Genomic DNA, 22,303 nt, shown 5'->3' with positions numbered 1-22,303 from the left:
GCCAGCCGAGAGACATAGTCCCTCCAGCGTGTCCTGGGTCTTCCCCGGGGCCTCCTCCCGGTGGGACGTGCCTGGAACACCTCACCAGGGAGGCGTCCAGGAGGCATCCTGACCAGATGCCCGAGCCACCTCAACTGGCTCCTCTCGATGTGAAGGAGCAGCGGCTCTACTCTGAGTCCCTCCCGGATGACTGAGCTTCTCACCCTATCTCTAAGGGAGAGCCCAGCCACCCTACGGAGAAAACCCATTTCGGCCGCTTGTATCCGCGATCTCGTTCTTTCGGTCAGGACCCAAAGCTCATGACCATAGATGAGGGTGGGAACGTAGATCGACCGGTAAATCGAGAGCTTCGCTTTTTGGCTCAGCTCTCTCTTCACCACGACGGACCGGTACAACGCCCGCTTGACGGCAGACGCTGCGCCAATCCGCCTGTCGATCTCCCGCTCCCTTCTTCCCCCATTCGTGAACAAGATCCCGAGATACTTAAACTCCTCCACTTGGGGCAGGACACCCCCCCTGACCCGGAGAAGGCACTCTACCCTTTTCCAGCTCAAGACCATGGCCTCGGATTTGGAGGCACTGATCCCCATCCCGGCCGCTTCACACTTGGCTGCGAACCGCTCCAGCGAGAGCTGCAGATCACGATCTGATGAAGCCAAAAGGACCACATCGTCTGCGAAAAGCAGAGATGAGATCCTAAGGCCACCAAATCGGATCCCCTCAACACCTTGGCTGGTCTAGAGATTCTGTCCATGAAAGTAATGAACAGAATCGGTGACAAAGGGCAGGCAGAGTCCAACTCTCACCGGAAACGAGCCCGACTTACTGCCGGCAATGCGGACCAGACTCTGACACCGGTCATACAGGGACCTGACAGCCCGTATCAAAGGGCCCGGTACCCCATACTCCCGGAGAACCCCCCACAGGGCTCCCCGAGGGACACGGTCGAACGCCTTCTCCAAGTCCACAAAACACATGTAGACTGGTTGGGCGAACTCCCATGCACCCTCCAGGACCCTGCCGAGGGTGTAGAGCTGGTCCAGTGTTCCACGACCAGGACGAAAACCACATTGCTCTTTCTGGATCCGAGGTTCGACTATCCGACGGACCCTCCTCTCCAGGACCCCTGAGTAGACCTTGCCAGGGAGGCTTAAGAGTGTGACCCCTCTATAATTGGAGCACACCCTCCGGTCCCCCTTTTTGAACAGGGGGACCACCACCCCGGTCTGCCAGTCCAGGGGAACTGCCCCCGATGTCAATGTGATATTGCAGAGTCTCATCAGCCAACACAACCCTACAACATCCAGAGCCTTAAGGAACTCCGGGCGGATCTCATCCACCCCCGGGGCCCTGCCACCGAGGAGCTTTTTAACCACCTCGGCGACCTCGTCCCCAATCCAGAGTCCCCCGGCTCAGCTTCTTCAATAGAAGGCATGTTGGTGGGATTGAGGAGGTCTTCGAAGTATTCTGCCCACCGGCCCACAACGTCCCAAGATGAGGTCAGCAGCACACCATCCCCACTATAAACAGTGTTGGTGCTGCACTGCTTCCCCCCCCCCTGAGACGCTGGATGGTGGACCAGAATCGCCTCGAAGCCGTACGGAAGTCTTTCTCCATGGCCTCTCCAAACTCCTCCCACGCCCGAGTTTTTGCCTCAGCAACCGCCCGAGCCGCATGCCGCTTCGCCTGCCGGTACCCATCAGCTGCTTCCGGAGTCCCACAGGCCAAAAAGCCCCGGTAGGACTCTTTCTTCAGCCTGACGGCATCCCTCACCGAAGGTGTCCACCAAAGGGTACGAGGGTTGCCGCCGCGACAGGCACCGACAACCTTGCGGCCACAGCTCCGATCGGCCGCCTCGACAATGGAGGCACGGAACACGGTCCACTCAGACTCCATGTCCCCCACCTCCCCCGGGACGTGTTCGAAGTTTTGCCGGAGATGGGAGTTAAAGCTCCGTCTCACAGGGGATTCCGCCAGACGTTCCCAGCAGACCCTCACACCACGTTTGGGCCTGCCAGGTCTGACCGGCTTCCTCCCCCACCACCGGAGCCAACTCACCACCAGGTAGTGGTCAGTGGACAGCTCCGCACCTCTCTTCACCCGAGTGTCCAAGACATACGGCCGCAGATCCAATGAAACGATGACAAAGTCGATCATCGAACTGCGGGTTAGAGTGTCCTGGTGCCAAGTGCACATATGGACACCCTTATGCCTGAACATGGTGTTCGTTATGGACAATCCATGACGAGCACAGAAGTCCAACAACAGAACACCTTTCGAGTTCAGATCTGGAGGGCCGTTCCTCCCAACCACGCCCCTCCAGGTCTCACTGTCATTGCCCACGTGAGCGTTGACGTTCCCCAGTAGAACAAGGGAGTCCCCAGGAGGAGCACTCTCCAGTACCACCTCTAAGGACTCCAAAAAGGGTGGGTAATCTGAACTGTCGTTCGGCCCGTAAGCACAAACTACAGTCAGGACCCGTCCCCCCACCCGTAGGCGGAGGGAGGCTACCCTCTCGTTCACCGGAGTAAACCCCAACGTACAGGCGCCGAGATGGGGAGCAACAAGTATGCCCACTCCTGCCCGACGCCTCTCACCTTGGGCAACTCCAGAGTGGAAGTATGTCCAGCCCCTCTCAAGGAGACTGGTTCCAGAACCAGAGCCGTGCGTCGAGGTGAGACCGACTATTTCTAGTCGGAACCTCTCGACCTCACACACTAGCTCCGGCTCCTTCCCCACCAGAGAGGTGACATTCCACATCCCAAGACGTGAAATGAGATCTTGGATCTTAAATGGAAACTTAAGATAAGATAAGATTTATTTGTCATTGTCATCAACAGATTACAACGAGATTGAGTTTTTAGGTTTTTTTCGTGAGTCCCTTCAAAATAAAAGCTCCGTTGGATATCTATCTATCTATCTATCTATCTATCTATCTATCTATCTATCTATCTATCTATCTATCTATCTATCTATCTATCTATCTATCTATCTATCTATCTATCATAACCAGCGAAACATGAAAAATAAACAAGAAAAAAAAACTTCTTCTTATAAATAAAGGTTAAAAACTCTGCCCAACTTCCCTGCTCCTGCTGGATCCCCACAGCATGATGCTGCCACCACCATGTTTCACCGTGGGTTAGTTTTCTACCTGCATTTAAACTTGAAAGCCCAGGTAAAGTTACATCAAATCCCAGCCAATCAGAGCCCAGCATCTCTTCTCTTCCACAGGTTGGTTTGAATTTCCTCCCAGCGCGTCTCAAAGGGGCGGAGCTCCACTGAAGGAAGCGCTCGCTTTGCTTTACAGCGCCTCGCGGAAAGAACAAGAGATTTATGCTCAGTTTTGTCACGAGAGAAAGAAAACAACCAATGACTTTTGGTTCAACGTGAGTCCCTTCAAAATAAAAGCTCCGTTGGACATCTATCTATCTATCTATCTATCTATCTATCTATCTATCATAACCAGCGAAACATGAAAAATAAACAAGAAAAAAAAAAAGACATCAGCAGCTTTAAAGTTTCACATTTATTTTTTGGAAGAAACGTGTTAAGTTTTGTGTTCTGTGATGTTATATTATTTAATTGACCTAGAGATGAAAACTAACCTCTGACTCCAGTTTATTATGTGCAATGTTTGAAATAAATAAATGAAAATAATAATAATAATGATAAAACAACTACAGGATCAAAGGGAGGGACTGCTGCTGCTGCGGATGAACATACAATAACTAAAAATTATTTATCTACACATTTTTTATCTAACTAAAGTAATAACTAAATTTCCTAGATTTTATTTTTTATTTGACTGAATTGTTTGATAGATGGGATCAAATTTAATTTAAATATCACTGTTCTGATTACGCATTTTTAAAAACAAACTGGATTTGTTGTGAATTAACGCAACGTTTATAAACTGGACTGAAATAATTATGCAGAAGGTGCTCTTATTCTGAAGGGTCTGGCCGGAAACAGTATTTTCCCCGTTACTTTAGAGTCCCACAGGCTCCAAGGAGAGAAAGACCCGCTGCTGACGGAGAGGAAGGACTTCAGCCCAACAGGACCGGAACCAGCCCCAAAACCCACCGAGAACTGGACCTAACGGAACCCGAACAGAACCGAGAGCCGGTTCCGTTCGGAACTTTGGGCCGGAGCTGCTGTTATCTTCAGCGGGAACGCAGAGGAATGGGTCTGCCGAGGAAGAAACCCTCCTGTGGGTGTTCGGAGTGAAACCGACCCGAGGGAGGAAGAGGAGCGGTGAGGAGGAAGAATCGGTTCCGAACAGGAGGACAAGATGAAGATGGGAGGAAGAGGAGGAGCGGCGCTGATGGAGCTCTGCGGGATTCTGCTGCTGCTGACCGGAAGCTGTCACTGCGGAGGTGAGGACGCGGCGGGTCAAACCCGAACCGGGTCGAAAGGTTCTGATTCTGACTCAGTGTTTCCCTTCACCTGTCCGCATCCGGTCCGCTGCGCTTCATGACGCCTCCTCTGGTTGCCATGGTTTCAAAGATCCTGGTTATGGTCACGTGACTCGAAGTTTTGCTTTATCCGCCATGTTAGCTTAAAAGTCGGAACTGAGCATGCTCAGTAGGCGTGGGCATTTATCGTATCGATTATCATTTATCTATAAAAAATGTAATTTATCGTTGTCACATTAAAATCCAATTAATTCCGTGTAAAGACCTCAAACTGTCCGTATTATCCGTTAGTTCCCGATAAACAGTCGAACAAACGTTTCCTCCATTTGTTTGATAAAACACTAAAAGTAAATACGAAAATGTGGTTAAATACAGTAAAAATGTGACTTTATGTGACTGGAGATGTTTTTCACCATCAGTATTTGTATTTGTGGGGCGGTAATCGCTGTGACACGCGGTGGCGGCTAATCAGCTAGCTGAAACAGAAACAACAAATAGTTCTTATCGTTATCACAGTATCACCACAAACTGTGGTGATTAACTGAGTCAGCAGAGCGACGACTCCATGTGCCTATCAAAGAGACCTGGTCCCTCCAGAGGTCATAGGTCAGGACTCTCTCCTTATTGGTTCCTGCAGGGAGAATACTGACTGCTCAGGAGTGCTCCATGAACCTTCAGAGGAAAAACATGTACTGTCCCTTTAAGGCCGTATTTTGTGTGTGTGTGTGTGTGTGTGTGTGTGTGTGTGTGTTGTTCCAGAACGCTGTGATAAGCTGCTTAACGGTGCAGTGCTGACAGGAAGTAAAACCCTGGGTGTGTGTGCGTGTGTGTGTGTGGTTAACATGGGAACTGATCGTTTTAGTTAAATCCTGAATAAATCTGGATTTGACCTTTTTTGTTAATAGAGAAACATAAACATGAATCTGAGTCAAAACGACATTTCCAGGAACACACACACCCAGAATCTTCCTCACACACACTCAGAACCCCCACCCACCCACTAACACACACACCCAGTGGATCTCTTTCCCAGACTCATGACTCACTTCCTGGGTTTTTTCCTCTTCGGTTCTGTTTGGACTCGTCGTGTTTTAAATGTTGTATTAAGCGGATCAGAACCGACCCGACCAGAACCTCTCTCTGTGAGCTTCTCCTTTAAGAACCAATCAGATGTGCTCTGGTAGCTAATTGGCTGTAGCAGACCTCGGCGGCGGTTCTGTTGGACCCGGCAGCTTGTAGAACCTTCTTGGAGGTCCCACCAGAACATTCCAGACTTTGACTGGACCGTCTTTCTGTAGCTGGTTCTGTTGTTGACCCATTTGGACTGAGCCAGATTACGGAGCTCCTGGTCCATTTGGATCAGAACCAGTTCAGCATTATCCCTGGATCCTGTCTCTGTTTGGGTCACGGTTCTGATGTGAAGGTTCTGACCCGCTGCAGGCAGCATGAAGCTCTGACTGCAGATTGGGTTCATGAAGATGCTGTTGATGTTCTGTCTCATTGAGTTCTGAAGGTTCTGGTTCATAAAGATCTGGACCAGAACCATCATAAAACCGCCTCTGGTTCTGGTTCCTGTAGCTCTTCAACTTTTCAGCTCTTCCTACTTGAAACAAACTGAGAATTTATGAGCCGCTGGTTCAGTTAGCAGCAGCTAACAGTACCTAGCAGCAGCTAACAATGGCTAACAGCAACTAACAGCGCCTTGCAGCAGCTAACAATGGCTAGCGGCAGCTAACAGCGCCTAGCAGCAGCTAACAATGGTTAGCTGAACCATCAGTTCCTGACTGAACTGATTCCTGAATGAACTGATTCTGTACTAAACTGATTCCTGACTGACCTGATTCCTGACTGAACTGATTCCTGACTGAACTGATTCCTGGCTGAACTGATTCCTGAATGAACTGATTCCTGACTGAACTGATTCCTGACTAAACTGATTCCTGAATGAACTGATTCTGGACTAAACTGATTCCTGACTGACCTGATTCCTGAATGAACTGATTCCTGACTGAACTGATTCCTGACTGACCTGATTCCTGACTGTACTGATTCCTGAATGAACTGATTCCTGACTGAACTGATTCCTGACTATACTGATTCCTGAATGAACTGATTCCTGAATGTGACCAGATTTCCATGGGTGGATTTATAAACTGATAAACAGTTTTAGGCGTCTCAGATTCAGTTTGTTTCTGTGTTTTTGGTCTAGTCCAATCATCAGGCAGTTTGGCAAAAGTAAAGTAAATGTTTCAGTAAAGTGAGATTCTGATGTAAGCTGAGTTCAGCTAACGCTGGCTGACGGTCCAGCGGTTATCGGCAGGTTGATGATATTGATAATAATCCGTTAATAAACTGAGCTGAATGTTTTCCTTCCTCAGACTCTCAGCAGACCGAGCATCTGGCCTCGTACCAGCTGACTGCTCCTCGGCCAATAGGAGACCGGCTGAGGCGGGACGCTGAGGGCAGGCCGCCCAATCAGGTATCGACGTTTTCTATGGCATCTCACACACACACACACACACACACACTCTGGTTCTGAAATGTGACACCGACTCTTAGATATGATTCAACACGTTTCCAGCTGAAACCTGGTTGCCATGGTTTCAGATTAGGTGATCGTCTCTCAGGTCCGTTTAAATAAAGTTAGATGGATTCAAAACTAAACTGTTCAGGACTGGACCAGAACCGGGACCAGCGGGTCGGTCTGTTACTACCAGGACAGACGGACCTTTGGGCCTCGCTGAGTTAGAGGACAGAGAGACCTGATGATGATGATGATGATGATGATGATGATGATGATGTGTGGGTGGAGGCCATGCTGACTTCCTGTCCTGACTCACCTCTAACACACACACACACCTGGCAGCCTCAGTGTGTGTGTGATGACACACCTGCAGAGATCAGCAGCAGTGTTTGCCAGGTGAGTCATGTGACCTCGTGACCTCGTGACCTTGGAGCTGCAGGTCCAGCTCCGATGGTTCTGCCTCAGGGATCCATCAGAGAAACACGATGAGAAGATAAAGTAAAACTGACTTCATCGTGTTACATTATCCCCTCAGAAAAACCTGGAGTGGGTTTCAGAAATCCTGTAGTCTCTATGGCAACCATCGGGGTGCCGAAACAGTCAAGACTGTTGTTGACTGTTGTTTACAGTCACTCCACTGTTACCCACTCAGAGACTCTGCTGCTGCATTTCAGACAGAAACTGATTCTTACAGATCAATGATCAGAAAGAAAATCGGTGCATCCTAGAGAACACCTGTTGGGATTAACCGTGTGTGTGTGTGCGTGGGTGTGTGTGTGTGTGTGTGTTTCTGCAGGTTTCCTTCATCATCCCAGTGGATGGAAACGATCTCCTCGTCCATCTGCAGAGAAACGAGTGAGTTTGGATGAAGGAATTGTTTCTGACTTCACAGGAAGCGGATCTGGTGATCCAAAGGAGATCTGGATCCTTAAAGGTGATCTCCTGTGGATCCTCAGGCCTCCTGTGGATTCTGATTGTGACGCCATCTAATCGGTCTTGTTTAGTGATGAGGTTCTGCAGTCGGTGCCTCAGCCAGAGGAACCGACCCAAAGACTCTCAGCTGGTCTCCGTGTTCAACAGGAACCCATAAATCTGACCCAGTTTCTGTCATTTGGGAATTTGCTGATACATGAAAATGTTGACAGCAAAATTCAGAATAACTTCCTGTATTTCACGCCAGCTTCAGGCGACTTTCGGCTTTTCTGATAAACAGTTAAATCATAAAAAGAGGCGATGAAACGTAGTGAACGTTCCCGTCCACTGGTGGGTCGGCGCCGTACCAGAGGAACCAAACCCAGAGAAATCTGTGCGTAGCATCAGCACCTGATGACATCACAGTCTGATTGATTCACTCCAAACCAGCAGGCAGAAACTCTCCTGATTTGTCCTTCGTCTTTTTTGTGATATTTTAAAAGTTCTGCTGACATTTGGATGGAACAGAACCTGGAGACCGGTCGGGTTCTGCCATGTGAGCCTCTGAAGTCATGGTGCCTAACGGGCCGGTCTCAGCTCACCACAGACCTCAGATGCTCCAATCAGCAGCTGATGTTGCCATGGCGACCTGCCTCAGGAGCCAATCAGAGGCTCACTTCCTGTATAGACTGAGGATAAAATCCAGCGTGTTACCATGGAAACGACCTCTGAAGGCTATCAGGAAGTGACGTGATAAAGTTTCCCCTCATCAAGCTCTTTGGTTTCTCTGAGGTTCAGGAGGAACCAAAGAGGAACCTTCAGGTTCTGGTCGGCTCCTTCAGAACCAGAACTTCCTTTGACGTTTTACCTCCATTCAGGTTCAGATTTATTTGTGTCCCAAATGTACAATTGATGTTACAGCAAGTTTTTTTTTTTTTTTTTTTTTTTCCCAAGATGGCGGCGCACGCAGTTGCAGCGGCTCATTGCTCTCTCGGTCGGTGCTATGCTATGATTGGCTGCTTGTGTACGTGTTGATTTGTGTTCCGTCATGTCGGACAAACAAAATATACAGTCGGGACGATCTCCTGACGATCGGTGCCCGCTACGAACTAGATGTTACAGCTGATTTTCAATGCTTGTTCAATATTCCGGGGGACATAGCGAGGAGCCCCGGGGCGCCGTGGATTACCATCCCAGCAGGGAGGAAGCGTTGGCGGCGTAGAGAGAGAAGGCAGAAGCGGGGCTGCAGGGCCGGCCTGCTAGCTAGGCTACGGAGGCAACCACACAAACCACCAGCCTGTTTCTCTCCAACGCCAGATCCCTTGCAAACAAGATGGATGAACTGAGACTACAGGCTGCATCTCACAGCGCAGTGAAGAGCTGTATTCTTCTGATCACGGAAACCTGGCTGCATCCAGACGTAGCGGACTCTGCCATCGAGCTAGCAGGCTACACAGTACAGCGCCACGACAGAACGAAGGACTCCGGTAAGAGCAGAGGAGGAGGCTCTGTGTACCTGAACAACACCTGGTTACTAACACAGCGACTGTCATCAGCCATTGCTGCCCAGACCTGGAGTATGTGACTGTTAGATGCAGACCAATATACCTCCCCAGAGAGTTCACCGTAGTCATGGTAACCGCTGTTTACATCCCACCGGATGCTAATGCTAAAACAGCTATTGGACTTTTGCATGGCAGCATTAGCCATCTGCAGAGCATCTATCCAGATGCTGTGCACATCATAGCGGGGGACTTCAGCCATGCAGACTTGAAGACGGCGCTCCCCAAGTTCCACCAGATGTAAAGTGTGCTACAAGAGAGGCTAACACTCTGGACAAAGTCTACTCCAACATCAAGCTAGGCTACAGGGCTAGACCACTTCCTCACCTGGGTCAGTCGGATCACCTGTCCCTGCATTTAATTCCTGGTTATGCCCCCCTCAGGAAAACTGCTCCAACCATCACCAAAACCATCAAATCCTGGCCCCAGGATGCGACACAGCAGCTGCAGGACTGTTTCGACAGGACAAACTGGGATGTTTTTGAACATCAGGACCTGGAGGTTTTTACAGACAGTGTACTGTGCTACATCAAGAACTGTATTGACACTGTAGCTGTGGATAAACACATCCGGGTATTCCCAAACCAGAAGCCCTGGATGACTCAGGAGGTCCAGCGACTGCTAAAGACCAGGAATACCGCCTTCAGGTCTGGGGACAGGACCGTCTACAGTACAGCCCGAGCTAACTTGAAGAGCGGCATCAGAATGGCTAAGTCTGACTACAGGAGGAGGATAGAGGGCTACCTTGACAGCAACAACAGCAGGCAGGTGTGGCAGGGAATCCAGCATCTCACCAACTACAGGACCAACCTCGCAGCTGTGGAAGGCGACGCCACGCTGACAGAGGAGCTGAACCTCTTCTTTGCCCGCTTTGAGGTGAAGCCAACAGAGGCAGCCACACTAAACCAAGCGACCCACAACACCACACCCCTCGTTGTAGAGGAGCACAAGGTGAGGCGCACACTGCGGGCTGTCAACCCAAGGAAGGCTGCTGGACCTGATGGCGTCCCTGGACGTGTCCTGAAAGACTGCGCCGATCAGCTGGCTGGAGTCTTCACCAGGATCTTCAACCAGTCCCTAGCCCTGTCTACAGTCCCATCCTGCCTGAAATCTTCCACCATAGTCCCCATACCCAAGAAACCTCACATCTCCTGCCTCAACGACTACCGGCCAGTGGCACTAACCCCTGTGGTGACGAAGTGTTTTGAAAAACTGGTCCGGGGTCACATCACAGCACTTCTCCCTCCTGGCTTTGACCACCACCAGTTCGCCTACAGAGCCAACAGATCCACAGAGGACGCTGTGATCACGGCCCTCCATGCTGCTCTGTCACATCTGGAGCAGCAGGGGAGCTATGTGCAGATGCTCTTTGTAGACTACAGCTCTGCTTTTAATACCATCCTCCCTCACAGACTGGTGGACAAATTGGGGGACCTGGGCCTCCCTCACTCCACCTGCATGTGGATCCTGAGCTTCCTGACCAACCGACAGCAGAGAGTTAGGGTGGGAAAACATACATCCACTGCCCTCAGCCTTAGTACTGGCTCTCCACAGGGCTGTGTGCTGAGCCCCCTGCTCTATTGTCTGTACACATACGACTGCACCTCTGCCCACCACAGCAACACCATCATCAAGTTTGCTGATGACACCACAGTGGTGGGGCTCATCTCAGGAGGCGACGAGTCCGCCTACAGGGGAGAGGTGGAGCGGCTGTTGCAGTGGTGCAGGGAGAACAATCTGCTCCTCAACAACTCAAAGACAAAAGAACTCATAATAGATTACAGGAGGAATAAAACTGACATTACACCACTAACCATTGGGGGAAAATGTGTGGAGAGGGTAGCTGATTTCCGTTTCCTGGGGGTCCACATTGAGCAGGGCCTCACATGGAACATGAACACCTTGGAGCTGATAAAAAAGGCCCAGCAAAGACTGTACTTCCTGAGGGTTCTCAGGAGGAACAGCATCAAGGAGAAGCTGCTGGTGTCCTTCTACAAGTGCTCCATAGAGAGCATACTGACCTACTGTATCTGCGTCTGGTATAACAGCAGCACTACGGCTCAAAGGAAAGCTCTCCAAAGGTTTGTGAATACAGCCCAAAAAATCAATGGCTGCCCTCTCCCCTCACTGGAGGACCTGCACAGCGACCGCTGTCTAAGAAAAGCACAACACATCACAAAGGACACTTCTCACCCCGGACCTTCTCTGTTCACACTGCTGCCTTCAGGCAGAAGATACAGAGCAACCAGAACCAGAACCAACCGTCTCAGAGACAGTTTCTACCCGACAGCAATAACAAAACTAAATGCAATCAAAAACAACCATTAATCATCATAAATGATGGATGTGAGAATGTGGCTGTTCTATTTTTTAGGTTTTTTTGGGGGGGGTTTTACCAGTTATTTGTTAATTCTTACATTGTGTGTGAATTGTGTTATTTTTTGTTTTTAAGCATATGCACTGACTGATGGCACCTTTTAAATTTCGCTGTCCTTGTGACAATGACAATAAAGATTTTTCTATCTATCTATCTATCTATCTATCTATCTATCTATCTATAAAAACTGAAAGACAAAGTATCAGAGTTCAATAAAAACAATAAAACAAGCCAAAAATGACATCAAATATAAGTGAATACATAATGGGACGAGTCTAGCAGAGGATTTTCTTGTTGACCCCAAACCTACGAACACCTGGAATCAGGAATCAGGCCGCACCGACAAACGGCTGCAGGAGCAGAGCTTCAGCCTGTTACTGTCCAGAACTGGAACTACAGCAAGAACGGCTTTAGCTTTCCTGATGATCTGTTCATGCAACAGTTCTGTAAGTGTGTGTGTGTGTGTGTGTGTAGGCATGTGTGTGTGCCACATTTTCCATCCAAACCTCTTTTTGCTGCTAAATGTTTTAATAAAGAGACGTTGTGAGCTTCCTGTCGTCGTTTCCGTTCTGCTGGTTCTGACCCGTTTAACGAGCTGCTGTCACCTCCAGGGTCCTGCTGCCTCCAGATTTCACCGTCTTCACCTACGGCCCAAACGGATCCCTGATCACATCCAGACCACCTGTCCAGGTGAGCGCTCTGCATCATTCTGTGTTGGCGTTAACGAGTGTTTTTGATTGGTGCATTAGCGTTAGCGCAGCTAGCTTTTTGATTAGCGGTGCCCAGGGACCTGGTCCCTGCAGGGTCAGAACCACAGGGACCAGAACAAGCCGGTTCTGAAGCCTCGGTGGGTCCAGGACCTGCTGAGAAGCTGGAGGAGGTTTTATTGCTGATGAAGCAGCTTCTGGTCTGTAACTGACAGAAACAGGAAGCAGATCATCTGTGTGTCACTTCCTGGAGGCTGATGTGTAATCTGCTGACTCATTTGTTGCTAAGCAACGGTTCTGATTCAGCTTGACCAACAACCAGCTGAAAGCTGAGAGGATAAAAGCTTCTGCTTTTATCCTGAAGCTGTTCTGGGTCAGCTGGTTGGTGCAGATGAACACATTAGTGATGAAAACCTGACCGTCAGGGACCCGAGGTCTCAGGCTGCGGGGCCACTTCTGGCCCCTGAACCACGCTTTGAACACCTCAGGGTGAGGAGCTGCAGCAGAAAAACTGATGGAGAGGAAGTGAGAGACACTGAGTGTGATACAGGAAGTGGCCTCCTGTTGGACAGGAAGCTGGACTCGGCTCCTTCCTGTCGGGATCGGCTCCCCCTGCTGGCCTGACCCGGTATCCTCTCTGTTCCAGAACCACTGCCAGTACCAGGGCTTCATTCAGGACATGGAGGGCTCTGCTGTGGCCATGAGCGTCTGTGGCGGCCTCAGGTACCGACCCGACAGAACCAGAATCCGGGTCAGCACAGACGGGCTCAGTTTGCCCTGAGTTCTGTCTGCCAGGCGTTTCGGTAATCGGTCCGTCTCCTGGTTTCTCAGAGGAGTGATGCATCTCACCAACGACAGCTACGGCATCGAGCCGCTAGACTCCGCCCCCGAGCAGCACCTGCTCTACCGCCTGCAAGATGTGACATCACAGCCCCGAGGATGTGGAACACCTCACTACGGGCACGGCGACGCGACGGAGCATGCTCAGTACGACCCGGAGGAGATCCAGCACCGCCGGCGCAGCAGGGTGAGTTCAGGCCCGAGGGCGGGGCAGGAGGTGAGGGTTCGAATCCCGGCCGATGCAGCAGACAGAAACATGAACACATTGACCAAATGAACTGTGTTCATAAAGACAGAGAGAAACTAAGAACAGAAATTCACCAGGAAGAGGAAAAACGGCGTGTTAATCAGAAACATGGCTGCTTCCAGGTAAAGAGAGCTGTTCTCCACAAGACTCACTATGTGGAGCTGCTGCTGGTGGTTGACAACGACAGGGTGAGACACACACACACACACAACACCTGTACTGTCATTAAGCCCCGCCTCCCTCATCCTCTGTGCTGATTGGTCGTCTCTTCTTCTGCAGTTTAAACACATGAATGGAAACGAGACGGCGGTCAGAGAGCAGATGGTTCACCTGGCGAACCTCATAGACGGCGTAAGAACACACACACACACATTTCTTTTTAAACTATGAATGAGAAATCGAGGGAAATCTGAGGTTCTGCTGTCAGACTGAACTTGGATCCGGTTTCCGGATCGGCTCTCGGTCCTGCGCTACGATTGGTCGTTAAGGTTCTGCTTTTGACCTGGTGCAGATCTACATGCAGCTGAACGTCCGGGTGGTTCTGGTCGGTCTGGACATCTGGACCAAGCAGAACCTGATCAACACAGAGGGCGGAGCCGGCGAGGTGCTGAGCCGCTTCACCCAGTGGAGGGAGAAGGAGCTGGTTTCCCGGCGGCGCCACGACTCGGCCCAGCTCATTCTGTGAGTCAGAGGAGGAGGAGAAAGAGAAGGAGGAAGATCAGGAGGAAGGTGGTGATGATGATGAAGGTCTTGTTGGTGCTGCAGGATGAAGAGCTTTGGTGTAACAGCAGGAATGGCATTTGTCTCCACCGTCTGCTCCAGAAGTCATGGAGGAGGAATCAACGCGGTAATGCTGCTTTTTACATGACATTTGACCCTGACCTTTGACCCTGACCCCTGTCGGCCGCCGGAGCGTCATCCTCTCTCTCTCCTCTCAGTTCCTGAACAACAACGTCGCGGCCTTCGCCTCCATCGTGGCTCATGAACTCGGACACAACCTAGGGATGAACCACGACGACGGGCGGACCTGCAGCTGTCCCGCCGCCGCTTGCATCATGCACTCCGGAGCCACGTAGGACGCCACGCCGCCCGGACAGAACCAGAACCCGTCCAGACCTCGTTCCTCCCCGGAGCCTCCCTCTCTTCCTGAATTGGTCAGAGGTCGGACACAGACCTCCTCCCCCCAGGCCTGGGGTGGAGCGTGAGGGATAGTCCAGGGCGGAATGAGAGCTGGATCGGACTGTCATACAGAACTCGCCGTCTTCATCGCTCTCCTTTTGTTTCTGCAGAGGATCCAGAAACTTCAGCAGCTGCAGCGCCGACGACTTTGAAAAGATGATCCTGTCGATGGGAGGGACGTGTCTCTTGAATGTCCCGCGGCCCGACGAGGCCTACAGCCCCCCCTACTGTGGAAACAGGCTGGTGGACGTCGGGGAGGAGTGCGACTGTGGATCAGAGAAGGTCTGAAGCTTTCTGCTCATCGAGGTCCTTTGGTTTCATGAGCTGCTTCACAAAAGATATGCTGAAACAAGCTAACATGATCAGCTGGAGATCTGCTGTCTGCTAGGGCTAACACCATTAGCTAGAGCTAACACCATAAGCTAGAGCTAATACCAGTAGCTAGAGCTAATACCAGTAGCTAGAGCTAATACCAGTAGCTAGAGCTAACACCATTAGCTCAGTTTGTGGAAAATGTCCTCTTGTGTTGTAAGGAAATGTATCTTTGATTTCAGTCTTCAGTTGAATGTTTCTGTTGTTAGAAACTGATATAACTGCAGAGTTTAGTCGGATTTCATTAATCTGGACGATTTCTGAACCCAGAGTTCGGTCCTGAGAGCTTAGAGTCTGCCCTGGATGGTTTGTGTGCAGGAGTGTGAGGAGGACCCCTGCTGTGAGTATCGGACCTGTAAACTGAAGCCCGGGGCTCAGTGTGCGTCTGGAGAGTGCTGCTCCGGCTGTCAGGTAACCGACGCCGGCCGCTGGAGAACGGCTTTCCAGAGAGAACCTCAGAACCAAACTGGGTCCGGGTTTGTCTGTCTGCAGTTCCTCCCTGGAGGAACGGTGTGCCGCTCCAAGAAGGACGAGGAGTGTGATCTGCCGGAGTACTGCAACGGCTCCACCTCCTTCTGTCAGAGCGACGTCTTCGTCCAGGTGAGTCCCTGCCTGCCCCCAGGAGTCCTCAGGGGGTTCGACGTGTCCTCAGGGGGTTCGACGTGTCCTCATGGGGTTCGCAGCGTCCTCAGGGGGGCGCCGCGTCCTCAGGGGGTTCGCCGTGTCCTCAGGGGGTTCGCCGCGTCCTCAGGGGGGCGCCGCGTCCTCAGGGGGTTCGCCGCGTCCTCAGGGGGTTCGCCGCGTCCTCAGGGGGTTCGCCGCGTCCTCAGGGGGGCGCCGCGTCCTCAGGGGGTTCGCAGCGTCCTCAGGGGGGCGCCGCGTCCTCAGGGGGTTCGCCGCGTCCTCATGGGGTTCGCAGCGTCCTTAGGGGGGCGCCGCATCCTCAGGGGGGCACCGCGTCCTCAGGGGGGCGCTGTGTCCTTAGAGGGATGCTGCCTCTAACTGACTGTGCGTTTCAGAACGGGCATCCCTGTCGCAACCAGCAGGCCTACTGCTACAACGGGAGGTGCCAGCACCTGGACGGACAGTGCCAGGCCCTGTTCGGACCCAGTAGGTTCTGGTTCATCCTTGACCCGGTCGGGATGTTCTGGAATCTTCTGACTCTTCCTCGTCTGCAGAGGCAACGGCCGCTCCCGACATCTGCTTCAAAGACGTTAACAGCAAAGGAGATCGCTTCGGCAACTGTGGCTACCAGCACTACGGCTACAAGAAGTGTGAGAGCAGGTAACACAGAGACACACCCTACCTAACCCCAGCACAGGCGAGGCTCTGCCCCTCCAGGTCACATGAGTCTGTCCCCATAGAAACGCTCAGTGCGGGAAGCTGCAGTGCCTGAACGTGAAGGGGGGGACGGTGTTCGGCATCCTGCCGTCCATCATCACCACTCCGATACACGGCGCCACCTGCTTCGGGGTCGACTTCATGCTGGGATCCGACGTTCCCGACCCGGGAATGGTGAACGAAGGGACCAAGTGTGGAGACAACAAGGTGATGGGAGGACTGGGAGAGCTGGGAAGGCTGGGAGGACTGGTTACTAGGAGACGCTGATGATTTCTTCTTCCGTGGTATTCAGGTGTGTATGAACTTTGAGTGTCGCAGCGCGGACGTCCTGAGCTATGACTGTGATGTGGAGACAAAGTGCCACGGACACGGGGTGAGACGGGGTGGATCGGGTTTGAGACAGGGGTTGGTTCCGGCCTGTGAGGCGAACCGGGTCATGTGACCCAGTCTGATTCGTACCTGTGTTCCTACCAGGTGTGTAACAGCAACAGGAACTGCCACTGCGACTACGGCTGGACTTCACCATCCTGCAAGCTGTCGGGCTATGGCGGCAGCGTGGACAGCGGACCCACATGGAACGGTACTGTCCATGTGTCCCGCGGCGTCCCCGCTCCACGCTGACTCGATGTGTCGTCCACAGATAAGGACACGTCTCTCAGGGATGGCCTCCTCGTCTTCTTCCTCCTCGTCCTTCCTCTGCTGGCTCTGGGAGCGTTTGTCTTCCTGCGCCGCAACGAGCTGCTGCGGCGCTTCGGACTGAGCCGCAGGAAGAGGTCGCAGGGATACCAGTGAGTACCGACCCGCTGCAGCCCAAAATGGGACAGGAAGTCCCGCCTTGGGACAGGAAGTCCCGCCTTTAGACCGGAAGTCCCGCCTTTAGACCGGAAGTCCCGTCTGGAGACAGGAAGTCCCGTCTGGAGACAGGATGTCCCGTCTGGAGACAGGAAGTCCCGTCTGGAGACAGGAAGTCCCGTCTCGAGACAGGATGTCCCGTCTGGAGACAGGAAGTCCCGCCTTGAGACAGGAAGTCCCGTCTGGAGACAGGAAGTCCCGTCTCGAGACAGGATGTCCCGTCTCGAGACAGGAAGTCCAGCCTCGAACTTTGATGAGATTTCTTGAGGTGAATCTCCGGGTTGTGAGCGCCCCCTGCAGTTCACAGTGTATGTTTGTGTTTCTGTGTAGTGAACTTTTCTCCATTTCGTCTTCAGGGCAGACGAAGCGACTTTGACCAAACCGACCAATCCTGGCAGAGCTCCGCCTCCCAGAACGCAGCCGCCCCCTGCTGGCCACGGCACGGCGAACTTCATCGTCAGGGACGGGGTGAGTCTGCTGCAGCGATGCTGCTGCTTCACTTTTATACCTTCCAGGTGAAAGATATGCTGAGATCCTCTTATTGATTTTTTTCTGATGAACTTGTCAGCTGATCAATAATCAATCACCACCAATGGTGGTCTGACTCATCATGACATTAAACCTTTGATTTAAAATTCAACCTAATTGGCTGGTTGAGGGGGTAGATGGCAGTGTGTGTGTCTGTGTGTGTGTGTGTGTGTGTGTTTGTAATACCTAGTGGGACCGAATCCTGGTCCCACAAGGGGAAACGCTGAGTTTACTATCATAGCTATCTTTCCCCACAAAGATAGCTATGCAAACATGTGTGTGACTGACTGATAATTGGAGCTAATTAAAATAAACTAACATCCGGTGTTTTCTCACAGCATCACGCTCAGCTGCTGCCGCCGCCGCAGGTAACATCCTCTCACCTCACTGCTGTAATAGTTATAATAATAATATCAGTAACGATAATGATAATGATAATAGTAATGTAGTTACAGCTCTAATGTTCATTCTGTCTCAAACTTTAACCTTCTAACATTCTGACTTCACTGTTTGGCTGAATAAAAATGAATTGAGCTGCACTGAAGGCGAAGCTCCTTCTAGTTGGACGTGACATAAACTTAGAATAAAAATGCACCTTTTTGTTTTTACATCATTTTTATCTCATTAATTTCCAAAAGAGCCAAATAAGAATTTTTTCAAATGTAAAATATTAAAAATACAAAAACAAATACATTTGAAAAACTATTTAATAGCAATAATATTAATAAAGATTTATTGGGGAAATTAAATGAGCAAAATTAATTAAATTAATTGAGCAAGATTGGAAAAAAAACTAAACCAAGAGAAAAACTGTAATCATGTTTTTCTTTAATGATTTTCATTATTTTTCTCGGTGGCTTCTTTAGTTTATGATAATTACTTATTTTAGTTTTAACTAATAAAATAAAATGCATTTTAAATGTTTTCTTTCTGCTCTGAGTTTGGAGAAGATTCATGTGGATCAATGGATATTTTACTTCCTGTTGTGTTTTCAGGTGGTGGAGACCAGTGAGACCAGTGAGAGAGCCCCGCCCTTCGCTGCAAGGCCACCGCCGCCTCCTCTGTAGGGACTCTTACCTGGCCTACACACACCTTACACACACCTTGATGAGGAGCAGAAACCTGACATATTTTCTGTTTTTGTCTTGTGTAGAAAACCGAAACCTTCTGCTGCATCTCAGCCTCTGGTGCCTCAAAGACCCGCCCCCGCTCCACCTGTTTAGCCAATCAGGAGCTTCCTCTCGACTCCGCCCTCCTCTTCTTCCTCCCGACCTTCAGTCTGCTCTCTCTGGTTCCTTAGCAACACCCAGGGAGGGATCAATGAGGCCGACCTTGAGGTGCAGCCGGACATGGACTAGGTCGACAAGTCGGACTTGGACTGGGCCGACGGGTCGCAGCAGGACTGAACTGAAGCAGCTCTTTCTTTTGTTCACCTTAACTTGGTCAGGTGACCTCTGCTGTAGCCAAACCAGCCAATCAGATTGCAGAGCATAAAATAGCAGCTAAACAAACACAGATCATGTTCATAAAGCTGTTACTGGAGCAGAAACAACGCTGAGTTCACTCACTGCCACACGGAGCACTACATGCAGATTCTACTGGGGCTTTTACCTGGGTTCCCAGTGTTTCCAGTTACATGATGATAAACCTTAGCAGGAAACACTGGCCCAGCTCTGCTGCAATTTTATGATGCAATAAAATTATATCATATTCCTAAGTTTTACAAAGCAAATAATCCATACCCATAAAATGCTAATGTGTCATTCCCATCAGCTGCTGAGCTGTTAGCCTGTAAGCTAACAATTCATAAACTGATTGCTAATATAGCAACTTATAGCCTTGATATTTATATAGTTAAATATGGACAGAAAATATGTTTTTAACTTACTAATCATTCTCTGAAATTATTAAAATATCCTGGGTGTTAGCAGGTGATGCTAACATTAGCATGCTACATTAACATTCTCCAGACTGAGCAGCGGTGTTTTTAATCAAACCATTCAAAACATTTTATATAATGTTATTACTAATAAGTATTATTAAAAACATACTAACTCAGAAATACTTACAATCCTGTCAGAAAACCACCGAATCTGTCTAGTTAGTGTTAGCATGCTAAGATTAGCATCTTCTGTTACAGCAGCAGTAAATTAGACAAGATGAAAAAGTTTCAGTGCTTCCATTAGCGTATGTTTTTAACAATAATGAATAATCTATTAATCCAATGAATAATCTTTAATTATTATGGATTTCTTTATTAGAAAACCACAATTATCTGATGACTTAGTGTTAGCATGCTAACATTAGCTCTTAAATGCATAAAGACTTAATGGCATTTGTAATTTCTGTACTTTTTTGCCATGTTTTAAATTTGCCAGAAAACACCAGAAAACTGGTTGAGGGTGTAAATCTTAAGGGTTAGCATGCTAACATTAGCGTTACTTCAGCTGCATTACTGGACCTTCTGTTAGGGTGACCATATCTTACTTTGGGAAAACCCGGACAACCGGGGTGGGAGGTGGGGGGGGGGGGGTGAAGCCAGAACACCTTAGAGCGGGGAGGGGGGGGGGGGGGGTGCTGCCCGCACTGACGCGGCTCAGGGATTACGTGACACGCAGCTCCGTGCGCAGTGCCCTAAGCTATGTAATGTGTTTTGAGGCAGTTGACCAAAATCCCGGACGATTTGTAAATTCCCCCCGGACATCTTTTTAGGTCTGAAAAGTAGGACATGTCCGGGAAAAAGAGGACGTCTGGTCACCCTAAAAAATAATACGAGCCACTAGCGCCGCAAAAACTCTTCGGGGAAAAAAAAAAAAAAAAGAGATGTTCAATAAACAGGAACACGACATCTTACCAGTAAAAAGCAGGTAGCCTTGCTCTGATTGGCTGGTTTGTGTTGCAGGGGGTGGAGCCTTCACCTGGTTTCTGTAATCTTTTCTAGTTAAAGAGCCGGTGTTGTGTTGAACTGCAGCTCCTCTCAGTCATAGGAATGTAACGCACCCTATAGGCGCCGTGTGGAGGTGCGTTTAGTTTCTGCACCCCAGCCCCGCCCGGCTCACTCAGTATTCTCCCAGTATGCAACATGAGGAGCTCAGGGCGGCTCAGACTTTTTGTTTCCATGTGTGGTACGCGGCGTCTGCACGACTTATGCAGTTTGATCTCTAAGGAAACGAACATCAGACTCTCTGCAAACCAGGGACGTTTACTGCAGCAGCGAAGAAAACTTGTCTGCAGCGCTGCACTGAGTGGACCCGGACCCGAGTCTGAGTCTGGATCTGGATCTTTATGTGGATCTGGGTCTGGACCCGGATCTGGACCTGGATCTGGACCCGGACCCGGACCTGGACTTGAGTCTGAGTCTGAGTCTGGATCTGGATCTGGATCTTTATGTGGATCTGGATCTGGACCCGGATTTGACCCCGGACCCGGACCTGGACCTGGACCCGGGTCTGGACCTGGCAGACTCTCCCTGCTCTTCTTTGCACAGAACCCTGAGGACTCTGCGTTAGGGCTAACTAACTTTGTGCCAACTGACTCTTGGATGCCAAACCGAGACGTGAGGCGGGCAGAAGCGTCGGGTTGGCGCCGCCCGGTTGGCGAGGAGGAAACGAAGCAGATCTCATGCAGATCTCATGCTGAGGCTCAAACCAGCTAAGCGCTCCGACATCATGGCCGCCTCCAGGTCAACTCTTCACATGAAAACACGACTCCTCCTCCTGACCCTCCACCACTAGAACAAGATTTGCTCTTTAAAAGATGGAAACTGATTGTTTTTTTAATCATTATTTCTCCTCTGTCATTTCAGCCAAGAAGGGACAAAACTACTTTGGGGATAATTTTGACCTGTAGTTTATTTTTCACCTCTGGTTCGATGCTGATTCTACGTACATTTTACTAGATGTCTCTGCGTTTCACAGAATGCTGCATAGCTTCTGCTGAAAGGTTCGTCCCGTCCGTAGCTCTGATCCAGGTTGGATCCAGAATTAAATAAGAAAAATATAATATATTACTCAGAGACGTTATCTAAACATCAGCTGCAAATACACATTTCTTTATTTGGTAGTTTCCAGCGGTGGGTACATCTCTGCTAATGCGCTAACACGCTAACAGCAGAGCTAATATGTCATCCTCTTTTAGATTTTGCTAACTTTGAAAACATTTAGCATACTTAGCTTCCCATAAATTAATTTGTCCATATAAACTCTAAAACACTGATTTACTTGGCTGTTCTGTAAAGTTTCAATTGAATAAAATTTGACGCCTGTGATTTGGACGTTTATATCCATGCTTTTATTTTGAAGGGGGTGAAGATGCAGCAATTCTGTTTCCTCTCCTCACATTTCATCTTTTTAATCAACAAACTTTGAGCAACTGGCAATATGCAACAAACAAACAAGCAACCAGCATTGGTGTAGTGCCTTAGCATTAGCTTATGCTAAGTACC

At 49.9% G+C, this 22,303-nt stretch overlaps 2 protein-coding genes across 5 annotated transcripts; one reads left to right on the top strand and one right to left on the bottom strand.

Moving 5' to 3' along the window:
* The first annotated feature begins 3,982 nt into the window (after positions 1-3,982).
* adam9a (ADAM metallopeptidase domain 9a) lies at positions 3,983-20,064 on the top strand. 4 transcript variants are annotated; one of them, XM_028018335.1, is made up of 24 exons: positions 3,983-4,379; positions 6,797-6,897; positions 7,739-7,797; positions 12,405-12,483; positions 13,147-13,223; positions 13,332-13,527; positions 13,710-13,775; positions 13,867-13,938; positions 14,099-14,268; positions 14,353-14,434; positions 14,526-14,659; positions 14,877-15,048; positions 15,457-15,549; positions 15,631-15,738; positions 16,158-16,248; positions 16,317-16,422; positions 16,503-16,686; positions 16,772-16,852; positions 16,954-17,059; positions 17,120-17,267; positions 17,688-17,799; positions 18,198-18,227; positions 18,855-18,922; positions 19,013-20,064. In XM_028018335.1, exons 1-24 carry the CDS (start codon positions 4,295-4,297, stop codon positions 19,080-19,082), a joined length of 2,490 nt encoding a protein of 829 aa, XP_027874136.1. In that variant the 5' UTR covers positions 3,983-4,294; the 3' UTR covers positions 19,083-20,064. The 4 variants fall into 4 exon arrangements, with proteins under 4 accessions (XP_027874136.1, XP_027874135.1, XP_027874137.1 ...); XM_028018334.1 differs by having other exon boundaries at positions 18,852-18,922; XM_028018336.1 differs by lacking the exon at positions 18,198-18,227.
* A 548-nt stretch (positions 20,065-20,612) lies between these two features.
* LOC114144844 (uncharacterized) lies at positions 20,613-22,204 on the bottom strand. Its single transcript, XM_028018048.1, has 3 exons — positions 22,198-22,204; positions 21,291-21,488; positions 20,613-21,254 (listed from the first exon to the last, which is right to left on the bottom strand). The coding sequence occupies exons 1-3, from the start codon at positions 22,202-22,204 to the stop codon at positions 20,797-20,799; spliced, it is 663 nt and encodes a 220-aa protein (XP_027873849.1). The 3' UTR covers positions 20,613-20,796.
* Between the last annotated feature and the right edge of the window lie 99 nt (positions 22,205-22,303).

The sequence above is a fragment of the Xiphophorus couchianus genome, chromosome 5, assembly GCF_001444195.1.
Source record: "Xiphophorus couchianus chromosome 5, X_couchianus-1.0, whole genome shotgun sequence".
NCBI classification, from domain to species: domain Eukaryota; kingdom Metazoa; phylum Chordata; class Actinopteri; order Cyprinodontiformes; family Poeciliidae; genus Xiphophorus; species Xiphophorus couchianus.
Note: the sequence above shows the minus strand (reverse complement) of the source record. Positions and strands in the feature narration are given on the sequence as shown.

Coding starts and splice junctions, on each gene's coding strand:
- adam9a (XM_028018334.1), top strand. CDS start 4,295: ATGAAGATGGGAGGAAGAGGAGGAGCGGCGCTGATGGAGCTCTGCGGG. Junction 6,898..7,738: donor AGGGCAGGCCGCCCAATCAG/GTATCGACGTTT, acceptor GTGTTTCTGCAG/GTTTCCTTCATCATCCCAGT. Junction 16,853..16,953: donor CAAAGTGCCACGGACACGGG/GTGAGACGGGGT, acceptor TGTTCCTACCAG/GTGTGTAACAGCAACAGGAA.
- LOC114144844 (XM_028018048.1), bottom strand. Junction 21,255..21,290: donor AGACCCGGGTCCAGGTCCAG/GTCCGGGTCCGG, acceptor GTCCAGATCCAG/ATCCACATAAAGATCCAGAT.